This window comes from Nycticebus coucang, chromosome X (assembly GCF_027406575.1).
Source record: "Nycticebus coucang isolate mNycCou1 chromosome X, mNycCou1.pri, whole genome shotgun sequence".
Classification (NCBI taxonomy): domain Eukaryota; kingdom Metazoa; phylum Chordata; class Mammalia; order Primates; family Lorisidae; genus Nycticebus; species Nycticebus coucang.
In genome coordinates, this window is record NC_069804.1 from 20700859 (window position 1) to 20713154 (window position 12296).

Here is a 12296-nt window from a genome sequence, read left to right on the forward strand (position 1 = left end):
AATGTGGATATGTAAGTTATTTTGAATTCAGATTCCATTTTCCCATTCAGACTATGCTGGGGCCTCAAGCTAACCTACAAAATCCTACCTAACCTACCCTATGGCCAAGCCACGCTGCCTAACTACTCCCTTTACAATGTTGTTTCCTTTAGAAACTTATTGTGAGGTCTGAACTCTTTTTTTTTTTTTTCTTTTGGCCGGGGCTGGGTTTGAACCCGCCACCTCCGGCATATGGGACCAGCGCCCTACTCCTTGAGCCACAGGCGTTGCCCCGAGGTCTGAACTCTTGAATCCTGAAAGTTCATTTCTGCTTTTATGGTAAGGGAATGCCACCCCACACACGCTCTACCCTCCTGCCCAGTGAGCCCCATGAGAAAGGTGTGGCATAGTTTAAGAAACACTCCCAGGGATTCTGGACCTCTGTGGATACCTTACTCTCTCTATCCTGTGATGAATACTGATTGGCCATTTGTATATGTGGCTGGTTATAAAGTAGGTGTTCACGAACCAGGCTGTATCAGTTCTTAGCTATTTTAGAACATGCTGGAAACATCAGATTGGGGACAAGGAAAGAGTGAAAGCAAAGTGTTTCCTCAGGCCCCTTTGCTCCACTCGTGTGGAGGAAAGTACCAGTTGTACAAAGAAGAACCAACGCCACCTGTACCAGGGATGCAAGATGAGATGCAAGCCTCCAAAACCACTCTAACATCAGTCATGTAGTGAGAAGAGTGTCAAGCTACCTTCTGACTGATTGTCATGGTAGTGCCGGACACAGTTTAAGAGGAAGCAGAGGAGAAAAACTCAAATCACAGATAAATGGAGGGGTCGGAAGAATCGTGTCATCTCTTTTACCTCCCTACTGGCTTTCTCTTACAACATGCAAAAGCAAGAGGCTCAGGAATACTTCATGAAAATTGGATAATTAGATAAATTGATGAAAAATCATTTATCAAATACCTACTAGGCTATTGCCATGTCCATTACATCACTGACTCCTCACTGTGACCCTCTGAAGAATGGAGAAGAGCTCCTATTTTGCGGTTACAGACTCAGAAATGATTGACCAAAGTTCCAAAGGGAGAGCTAATGACAGTAAGTCATCTGGTTGGCAAAATGAGCAGCACCAAAATTGAGGTTACGTAACCATCAAAATAGGGTAGTGCCAGGCCTTTCAACTGGCATGTTCTAAACTTTTGTCAACTTAATGGCTAAAATTCTAGAACTTGAAGATGTTACTCAACATTTTCCTTGTCTTGTGCTAATGAGATGCTCCAAAATCTTAACTTTCTTTTTCTAGAATCAGACCTTCCAGGTTTCATCAGAAGAGTCACAATGGGGTAAAAAATCTAGACATCTGGCCAGGCACAGTGGCTCATGCCTGTAATGCTAGCACTCTGGGAGGCCAAGGCAGGTGAATTGCCTGAGCTCAGGAGTTCAAGACCAGCCTCAACAAGAGTGAGGCCCCATCTCTACTAAAAATAGAAAAACTACTTGGGCATAGTGGTGCATACCTGTAGTCCCAGCTACTCAGGAGGCTGAAACAAGAGGATTGCTCAAGCCCAAGAGTTTGAGGTTGCTGTGAGCTATGATGCTATAGCACTCTACCCAGGGTGACAAAGTGAGACACTGTCTCAAAAAAAAGAAATACATCTGAGGAAGGAACTCATCCCTATTTACTGCATTTATCATTAATTTTAGCTTCTATTTTAGCAGACCAGGTACTTGAATTAGAAGAAAAAATACAGAAATGGAGGCTTAATAGACTCCCTTGCAAAATCCCCTTTTCAAAGGAAACATCCAGAGATTGAGTTTTTGTTTGCTTGTTTGAATCCCCAAGTAATTTGCTGTGCTTACTTCTGAGCTCCCACTGGATTCCTCAGAAGCTGTACTAAATACATCCTGCTCAGATCCATAAAAGTTCCCGAGTGAAACCTTACTAATCTAGTGATGATCACTAAAGCAGAAGCATCTGAGAGGCTGTGTCCTCTCTGCCCACCTCCCACAATACACAATCAGTTAATAAACTGGAAGTTAAACTCGGAGCCTTCAAGTAACTATGCCAGGAACAATACTTAAATTTGGCTGAAGGAAAGGCATGGGCAGTGCTTCATGGCTGACTGAGCAAGACAATTAAGGAAATGTATAGACTAAATGTGACTCCTTCACACACAGTCACTGGCCTTCTCCCTTGTCCTAGAGAGCTGGCTCTCGCCTTGCATCTGCCCCCTGGTGTGAGGATTTGGGAGGGGAAAGACATTGCAGAGCTCTGCTGACCAGGTTTTGCTCACCTCTGTTTCAGGAGTACATTCTTTTTTTCTGGGGGGTTGCCCAGCTCCTGGCCGAAAGGCTCCCATTGGAATATTGATATTTGCCTAAAAGAGAAAACAGGGCTAGATTTAGCTCAAGAAAAGTAAGAAATTGCGATGACACTCTGAGACAGTAATCATTGTGATGCAAAATGTGTCTGAAAAGTACATCTTCAAAGCTTTTTATTTCAGGAAAATTGCTGTAATGACAGCACAAAAAATATGCAAAAGAAAATTTGACTTCCATTTATTACACATTTCTGCTACTCCTCCGTAGGTCTGTGCAGTGATTTTACAATTCCCTACTAAATAGAAGCATTTAAAGACAGTTTGTTCTGGCTGTTGCCCTCCTGTGGTGCATATTATTTTCCCCTCTCTGGGATGAGGAAGGAACACACAATGATAGGAAAGGAGGAAGGAGGATATGCAAAAGCCATAGCGCATCTTAGCGCTCCTTCAGGTTCCTTCCCATACACCACGGGGAAAGGGACACATTTACACCTCCTGAGCCACCTAGGGGGCTTTCCTCCTCTTTCCGCATAACATCCTGCAGTTTCAAGGCCTTAGGTCTCTGGATTCACACTCTTCCACCTTCTCCCACACACATGCCTGTGCAGATCAGTAAAGAGTAAGGAGGGTGCTAGAAAACATACTAATCTCCATCAGCAATAAACACAAAATGTCTTCTGATAAACATGACATATTCTAAACATCATGTTTAGAGATACTGCCAAAGTAATTTGAACTCAGAAAGAGAATATGTACATTTGGATTTTGCTTATATTGCATCTGGTGTCAAAGGCGAAAATATTTAGTGCAAACACAAAATGTCTTCAGTAGTATCACTCATATAAAATGAGCATTAAATACTTTTTTAAAAGTAGAACACGTTTTTCCCCCACGGAAGATAAAGTGTTGCCTTATGAGTAATTGAATATGTGGGTTTGAAAAGGTGAAATTTCATTTTGATGCTGCGCACAAAAGGGATGCCTGAGCAAAGGGAGCAAAGTATTTTGTTATCTCATAACACAGATGGGATGATTTTGGTATTACACCAAATAAAATTATTAGGAAGTGTGGCAAGGTCCATTTGGAACGGCCCTGTATGAGCTCCGTTGCCAGGGGAATGATTAACCCGTGATACTGGAAGTACCCAGTGCCCACATTCATGTATGTGGCAGCAGGTCTGTGTTTTACTCCCATAAAGGTGTCTTTTCCCACCTTGAGACTTTAAAATTCCTCCTCCTCAGGAGAATAATGCCTATCCCACAGAAAGGAACAGAGCCAAAGTATTTGTGGCAGATAACAAATGAGGTAAATCATCGTGGAGCCATTCCTAGGGCCAAACAAGCCAAGAAGTATTTTCGATCAGGATGTACCATATATGCTAAGATATAAATACAACACATTTTTTTCCTTTATTTAACTGAAGTACAGCACAATTTTAGAGGGAAGCATTTTGGAAAATCTGAGGCTGAGGCTCCTGTGCTATTTCTCTGCTTAAGTGAAATATCAGGTGGCTTAGAGTGGAAGGAAAAGAGAGCATAGGATGGGGGAAGGATATAACTTCTATGGTAGCAAATATCGAGCCACACTTAATTTCAAGATGTACCTCTTTTAATATCTGAAGTTAGAATGTATCTTATAACCAATGGTATTTTATAATTTTAATTGCCACACCTGCTTTATTTCTTGGCAGGACATAAAATAATGGTATTTTACAATTGACAGTGTCTTAGATGAAGTATCATGGGAGCGTGAAATAAAAATATCAAAACAATGTAAATAAGACTCATAGAAGTTGATCTATATTGGACCAATCAACTATTTCTGTCACTACACTTTGGATGAAAGAGAGAAAAAGTTAAAATAGGGACTGTTTTGGAGAAGGTTAACCTGTTAAAAGTTTCATTAGATTGCCCCCAACCCAGCTCATTTATTAAGCATCTACAGAGGATGTATCCCTAACAGCGAGCTCAGGTTAACATATTGTTAATGAAAGACATGATTGTTGTCGTAGCCCACCGAATCAAGTATGTATGCTCTCTAGTAAATTATAGCTTTCAGTGAGGGACATTTAAAGGTCATCCAGAATAATACCGTAAGGTAAAGAGCATGCTGTGGGATGATCATCTTTCCCTGTTTGGAGATTAATTTTAGTGACGTACCCCTCTCTAACCCCTCCATGGTTTGTGGGTGGCTTACAGTAGTGAAAAGAGCCCAGTGCTAATAGTTGCAACAGGTTTTCTGTAGTTGAAAAAAGTGATAGCTGCTCTAGGTCTCATTGTCCCCATTTGTAATATGAATGTTGGCTGCATCAATGGTTTTCAAGCCTCTTGAAACCCTTGGAACCCTTGCTCTAAATAAAGTATTGTAAGAACATCTAAAATGCAAAGTAGGCAGAGGTGGAGGGTTCAAACACCTACATCCTCACAACAAATTTCTGAGGTTGATATTATCATCTTCATTTTACTGATGGAGAAATGGATCCTTACAGAGGTTAATTTGCTCAAGATCACGCAAATAGAGTTTCCAAATTGAAGCTGCCTAACTTTGGGGACACCCTTTTTCATACCAAACCCATCTCCAGAGAGCTCTCTTTTCACTTGGCCAAAGATAGCTTTAACCAGCTCTAAAATTCTCTAAATTAGCTCTAAAATTGCAGACTTATCCTTTGAGAGTGGCCTTCAAAAAGGGACATGCAAAATGGATAATTTCAGAATAGGTCCCAAAGAAAAGCCACATTGAAAAATGAGCCATTAACTCCCTGACCTGATGCTTTTTCACTCAAGAATCAGGAACCTAAGTGGGTTTTTTTTTTTTTTTTTGATAGCAAATATTGATGGGAAACAAAGCAGCCTAAAAACAATGTCAACCATTTAATCATTTATGTGCACCAATGGGGGAGGACAGGAGGAGTGTTTCATCACTGCGGCATGCATTACATTAGTAGTAAGATGATTAGAGAGGTTTCATTAATATAATTGTAGGGCAGTAATATTTGAGTGACAAATTGTAGAATAAATTATAGCCATAAGGAAAATTCCCTATAATTTGAATTTGATAAAAATATGTAAACCTGTAGCTTTGTTTTTGTTCTATTGGCCACAAAAATGGGTCATATTCGTGTCTCTCTTACTGACTTGCTCATGTTTGCAAATGAAATCTCTTCTGAGTGACTTAATTTGTCCACCTGCTACTTGGGTATGATATTTACTACTCAAAATGTGTTTGGTATAAGCTAAATTTTTGTGTAAGAATAAACACCAAAAAGGTTTAATATCAATGACTTAGAGCTAATGTAAGGTTGGCCTTACTTCTCTGTATAGATTCTGTATAAATGCAAAGGAAGCAGACTCTTGTTTTTTCTTTTGTAATGCAACACTTTGTTTCTTTTCCCTGCCTAAGGTTTATTCATTTTAGATATTTAAAATTTGCCCTTATGCAGAATACCTGGTGCATCAGTTTCCCAAGCTATACATAATTTGTTACATCCTCCAAATTGGGAATGGAAAAAATCTACTAGATCATCTTTTGCCAGGACAGGATACAGTTCCCTGATAGAAGACCTATCTGATGTGAAATTAATACTACACTTGATCTCACCAGGTGAAGAAAAGTAGAAAGAATTCCCTGTAAGTTAATTTCCTACTCCCTTAATTATTTGTATTGTTCTCCTTGTTTGGCTCCAGGCTTTGAGTGGGAGGATTCTGGAAACAATATTCCCTCCACTGCCCCACCTGTGTGGCTTACAATGGAATGACATCTTCTTTCCCTAGTGGGTTGGATTCTGATACTGCCAGCCGCTGGGTACTGACAATTCCTGTTGAACTTTGCTTTCCACAGCTATTGTTTTCTTATCTCCTCCTCCCTTTTTGTCCCTACTCCTGTCTCTCCTTTTCTGAACCCACTTTGAGTTTTCTGAACAGTTCAGAGTTTCCTCCCATTGCATATTTGTTTCAGATGACCCCCTACTGATTTGATCTTTAGTTTTCAAAGGCCCCCAGCAGCTCCTGTGAGAATCTGCAGCCTCTCCCTTGCCATTCTTAAATGGCACTGGCACAGGACATTCTATAGGGTTGCATTTTGCAGTATTTCTTTCTGCTCTTTCCCATTCTCTGAACAGAGCAGGACATGACATTTTGTCATTTATGGCATCTTTACAGAAGACTTTCAGAAAGAGGTGTGTTTTCTCATGGCTGATTAGAAAACAAGATTGTTGGGCAGTGCCCGTAGCTCAGTGGGTAAGGCACCGGCCACATACACTGAGGCTGGCAGGTTCTAATCCAGCTCAGGCCAGCTAAAAACAATAATGACAACTGCAACAATAACAAAAAAATAGCCAGGCGTTGTGGCAGGCGCCTGTAGTCCCAGCTACTTGGGAGGCTGAGGCAAGAGAATCACTTAAGCCCAAGAGTTTGAGGTTGCTGTAAGCTGTGATGCCACCGCACTCTACCCAGGATGACAGCTTGAGACTCTGTCTCAAGAAAAAAAAGAAAACAAGATTCTTGTTTGGTATATTAACCTCATGATGTAAGAGAGACAAGCAGGCATACACGCACACATATCTACCAACTAAAATATAGTCAGCCTATTTTAAAATAAAATTCTACATCACTAGAATGTATAACTGCTTAGAGATTCTTGAAATGTAAAGCAGATTCAAAACACACAAGATTTCCCCACACAACACAATTTTGAGAAACTCCCACCCAGCCACAGTTCTTCACCCATGATATTTCATACTAAAATGTTTTCTTTTTTCTCTGTTCTCAACACTTTTTGTTCTCTTCAATAATTTCCTGAATGACTCAACTATAGTCTCATCATCCAAGGAAAAGCAGATTTCAAGAATGTACTGTACAGCTATTAAGATAATGTGCACAATTGGTTGGGGGCAGGAGGTATTTCTGAAGTGCTTATGAATGTCAGCATCAAAAAATGACATCTTGTAGCCAGTATATGACTGCATGCTTCATGTCACAAATAAAGAGCCCTGGTCAGAGCAGCAGAGATCATTAGCTAGAGGTAATACTGAATCCACTTGAAAGTCAGACTCCTACACTAGAGTTTTTACTACACTTTAAAGAAATCAACATTGGAAATTATAAACAATGTATTATTGTGGTTTACATAAGAAAGAAATAGAGCTATGATCAAAGTAAAAGCCTTGGCTCTACGTTAAAACACAGGGCAAATGAGAGTTAATTAGCATGTATTATTATGTCTTTAGCTTTTTTTAACAAAAACTGAGAGGGTCTGTGAAATATGATTTCTAGCTTTAATCAATGCATTGGATTAAGTGAACAATCATGCCTGGTGATAGTCTACTCCTCTGCACCAAGGATTGGCATATACTTGGAATCTTCTTTAAACTAGAAATACTATATAGGAAACACTTTGAGTCTCTAATACCTGTCTGTAAATTTTATTGTCTCCCATGGAGGCTACTTTCTTCTTCCACAGATCCTTTAGTCCTTGGGCAATGGAGAGTGGAAGACCAATGGTAATGAGCAGAAAAGGGAAAGAAGTACTCAAAAGCAGAGCACCAAAATATTCTGTTCTATGTGTGCATTGTATAGCAATGGAAAACTTCCCACGCTAAGAAGCCACGCATTCACCAATAATGCAGGGCTCATATAATCATTCTTTAAAATGTTTGATAAAGAAGTTAGATTTAGTTTCACAAGCAGCTTGATTAAGTCAATGCAGCTGAGAGGTGATTCAGGGGCCATGGTCATTTGTATTTCAAGGCCATGTTTATCGTTGAGTCACTTTACTTTGTACTTTTTACTCCAAGACAATTTTAAACTGACTTCAATCAGTGTGGGCTATCAACTTCTTCACTGAAATTCTGACAGTGTTTCTAAATGCCTGGTTGAGTTCTTTAAAAGGGAAGATCCAGCATCCATAAAAGGGTAATTATTCTCAAGTAGCCTTGATACTCATGATTACCCTTGAGATGGTCCATATCCACTTATGCTCTGTACCAAGGTAGAGATGGTTTAAGTAATGTGACTAGACAGCATTGCCGAGTGGTTGCAAACAAGGGCTTTGGTATCAGACTGAACAACTGAGTTCGGGTCCTGACTGTCCTAGTTAAGGGGCTGTGTAATTCTAAGTGAGTTATTTTGTTTCTCATTATGATTTATGGAAATCCCATTGCATGGGCCAGGTATATGGTAAACCCTGAATAAGCTATTACTGTCATCCTAATAATAAGCCTTAAAAGTTATTCTCAAGAAGTTTACAGATTATTAAAAGCTGAAAGAGGCTTAGAGAGCATGTAGCCCAACACTCTCCCTTTGCAGACACAAGAACCGGTGGGGGGGGCGTGAAATCACATGGCAGAGCTAAGACGAGGGCCTGGGACTCTTTTTCTGGTCAGCCATTAAGCTCTGAGATCTCACAAGAGAGGACACATAATAGATATTCAGCTTACTTTGGTCAATGGTAGAGAGAAAGGACCAGTGACTACCCAGAAAAGATTGACTCTGTGTGAAATGAGGCCCTGGGGAGGCCTGTGGTGTTCCAAAGGGGATGTGTTCAGGAAGAAGAGGAAGGACAGGCAGGTGCTGCCACTAGCTGGTGTCACTTGGTCTCATTAGAGAGGGTCACCAAACAGATCGCTGATAGGATTGGATTTCCCAGCAGTTTTAACTTTCCCTACCACCTGTCATGTCAAATTCTTTCATCTGGAGGGAGCAGCCCCAGTGGGCCAAGTGTGCTGATCTTACCTTGGTTGCAACTCCATTCCCATCAACAGTGGTATATGTAAGAAGCAAGTCTGGAGAGTCTAGAACCAGGGTTGGCAAAGTACAACTCACAGGCCAAATCTAGCCTACCACCTGATTTTGTAAATAAAGTTTCATGGTAACACAGCCACGTACATTCATTTACGTATTGCCTATGGACAATTTTGTGGTATAAGAGGCAAGTTGAGTAGTTGAACAGACCAAACAATCCACAAAGCCTAAAATATTTGCTATCTGGTACTTTATACAAAGGGTTTGCCAGCCTCTGGTATAGAACTTTATTAGCTGCTTAGGAGATGAAGGCCCTCTCCAGACTACGGAAGAATTAACCAATCCCTTCGGGATGTTTTCCTGCCCCTGCCTGAGATTTAATTAATACATCTGAAAAGAAGTGTAGAGTTAGAGTCCCCTTATACTTCAAAGGCCATTAATCCTAGCACTCTGGGAGGCCAAGGCGGGTGGATTGCTTGAGCTCCCAAGTTCAAGACCAGCATGAGCAAGAGCGAGACCCCATCTCTGAAAAATAGCCGGGCGTTGTGGCGGGTACCTGTAGTCCCAGCTACTCGGGAGGCTCAGGCAAGTGAATTGCTTGAGCCCAGGAGTTTGCTGTGAACTATGATGCCACGACACTCTACCTAGGGTGACAAAGTGAAACTCTGTCAAAAAAAAAAAAAAAAAAAAGGACCAATTCGAAGGCCATCTGTTCTTCAGTGTGGATGAGAAAGACAACGGTCTATATTTTCTAAGGGTGGGTCTAGCTCTGGCCTTCCTCTTACTCTGGTGCATGGAGATGAAGAGGAAACCAGCTGAAGAGGAAGCAAACCCATTCCCTGCATTGCTTGGATAGTTAGAAGAGCCTTCTCTTAAGGAATCTGTGTACTATAAACAAGGCACTTGCCATACATTATTTTGCAGCCCTATTAAGTAGCATTATTGTCCCCATTTTATAGAAAGGTAAACTGAGCACAAAATAAGGTCAGAGATTTGTCAGTGATTCCATATTGTCTGACACACATGGGTGGAGTAATTCAATTCCTGAAATGTTTGACTGCTAGAAGTATGGTCTAAAGTGGCTTAGCTCACCCAAACCGGACAAAATAGAAATTGAAGTCATTATTTCTAGAAGTTTGCACTGTAAAACACTATCCTATAAGATACCCACTGAAAAGGTCCACTATGTTTAGAAAACCTTGCCTGTGTTTCTTCTCTCTTGGAAATAACACGATGCTATCAGCAAGTTAAGGGCTCTTAGAAACATTGAATCATGGAAACCTTTAATCTAATTAACAGCATCCCATTAAACTAGTATTCTGAGGGACACATTTTGGGAACTGTTAAACTAGATAATGATGATGGTGATTGATAATAACTGCTAATGTTTCTTAAACAATTACAATGAGCCAAGCACTAAACTCATTTAACACTCATGGCAATCCTATGAGATAAAGACTGCTATTAATTCCTCTCTTGACAGGTGAGGAAACCGAGGCAAAAAGGCTAACAATTTTTCCAAAGCCATGCAGCTAGCAAGGACTAAAGACTGTGAGACTAAGAGCAGGTATGAATTCATCCTTGTATACCCTACACGCAGCACAGTGCCTGGCACATATTATGCCTCCAAGAAATGACAGTTGAACTGAATTGGAGATAAGGGCCTAATAAAAAGAAGTGACTAGAGAGTACTGAGTAGGACATCAAAGAGCTGTAAGTGGCATTTACACAGTAGAGGTAGGTTCTCATCAATCAAGGCTTCTAATTGTTCCAGACAGGACTGTAACCTAGATGATGTTCCTACTATATGCCATTTTGTGTAGCTTTTTTCATGTTTTATTTAATGTACACTACTTAAAGTTAATGCAAAGATGATAGGAAAATGTCAGATGGTACCGATCGTATTTAGCCACAAGAAAGGATGTTTCATTCGAAGGTACATTAAATTTGGCTTTTTGTGTAGCATAAAATATATTGAAAAAGGCAATACCACACCCATAAGGATCTACTGTATTACCTTGGTTGATAGAATGGATGGATTTTTTTGTAATGCGGTATAATAACAGCTATTGAGAATGGTCAATAGCAGCTTTTAAAATAATACTGCTCTAAAAATATATCAAGGTCAAAATTAGTAAATAAAATACTGGTAAATTTTCAGTGTAAGTAGAGAGGTCAGGAGCACTAAGGAAGAAAAATCAACACTCTTTTAGCTGTAGAAGGAAGAGAAGCAAAAGCAGCCCAAGAAAAGATGGTTTTTATGTCCTGCAAAATACAAAGGAAATTTTATGTTTTGTACTGTAGGAGTTTCAAATGCAGTGATTTAATGGTATTATTGCTCATAAGTTTAAGATAAAGCATTCCCAAATAATAATTACAGTAATGGCTGACCCGCAATGAGTGCTCACTCTGCTGGTTAAGCATCTTATACATGTAGCCCTAGCCAATGAGTACTATTATGTTCCCCGTTTTACAAATGTGGAAATGGAGGCACAGAGAGGTCAAGTAATTTTCCCATAATCTTGCGCCAGTACAAGATGGATTATGGACCCCAGCAATCTGATTTCAGAGCCCATGCTAACTGCCTGAACACCTGTAAAAGAGAAGACTCAAAGGTTCGATGATGTTCACAGGTCTTGGAGACAAGATAAACTCCACTACCACTGTTAGGGTATGTTCCAGACTCACTAGGTAGACACCAGAGGTCTAAATGTGACAATGCAAAATGCAATCCTTGCCAAATGCATAGGCCCCTCCTTGGTGGTTTGTTCAATCACAAGTTTCCTGAGGTTGTTATATATCTTGCCACTTAAGAACCCCTCCAATTTAAGAATATGCATTAGTTATAACAGGAAAAGATCTGTCCTTCCACCCACCTCTACCAGCGGTTCATGCTGGGATTTCTAAAACCTCCTATGATGTGTTCACAACCTGGCCACGTGCACACCTCTTCAAAATACAGTCAACCATTTGTGATTGTGTTTGTGCTGAGATGATGCATCAACTGGGAATATTCAGGAACTGTCACATGCTCTGCAGTATTCAGAAAAGTTCAGGATAAAAAAAAGTTCCTTTGGAGAAAGCACAGATGGGTTCCATGTTGATGAAAAGGAAAGATGGAATTTTACAATAAAGCATTTTGCCCAGAACCTCAGGGTAGGAGCCATTTGAGAGTCAAATATAGAGCCCTTAAGAGAAATAACAAATATTGAGTAAAAACAAATTCTGAAAGTTATTTTCATAA

At 40.2% G+C, this 12296-nt stretch overlaps 1 protein-coding gene across 4 annotated transcripts in view; it reads right to left on the reverse strand.

Annotated features, from left to right (window-relative positions):
• The window catches only part of SMPX (small muscle protein X-linked), a 54618-nt gene that overhangs the window by 37462 nt on the left and 4860 nt on the right, over nt 1-12296 (reverse strand). For all 4 annotated transcript variants that reach the window (XR_008377715.1, XR_008377714.1, XM_053580988.1 and 1 more), the window contains exon 3: nt 2289-2372. Coding sequence is in view for 2 of the 4 variants with exons in the window: in XM_053580988.1 (XP_053436963.1) it covers nt 2289-2372 (84 nt within the window). In the remaining 2 variants the exon portion in view is untranslated. The remainder of the gene's footprint in view (nt 1-2288; nt 2373-12296) is intronic.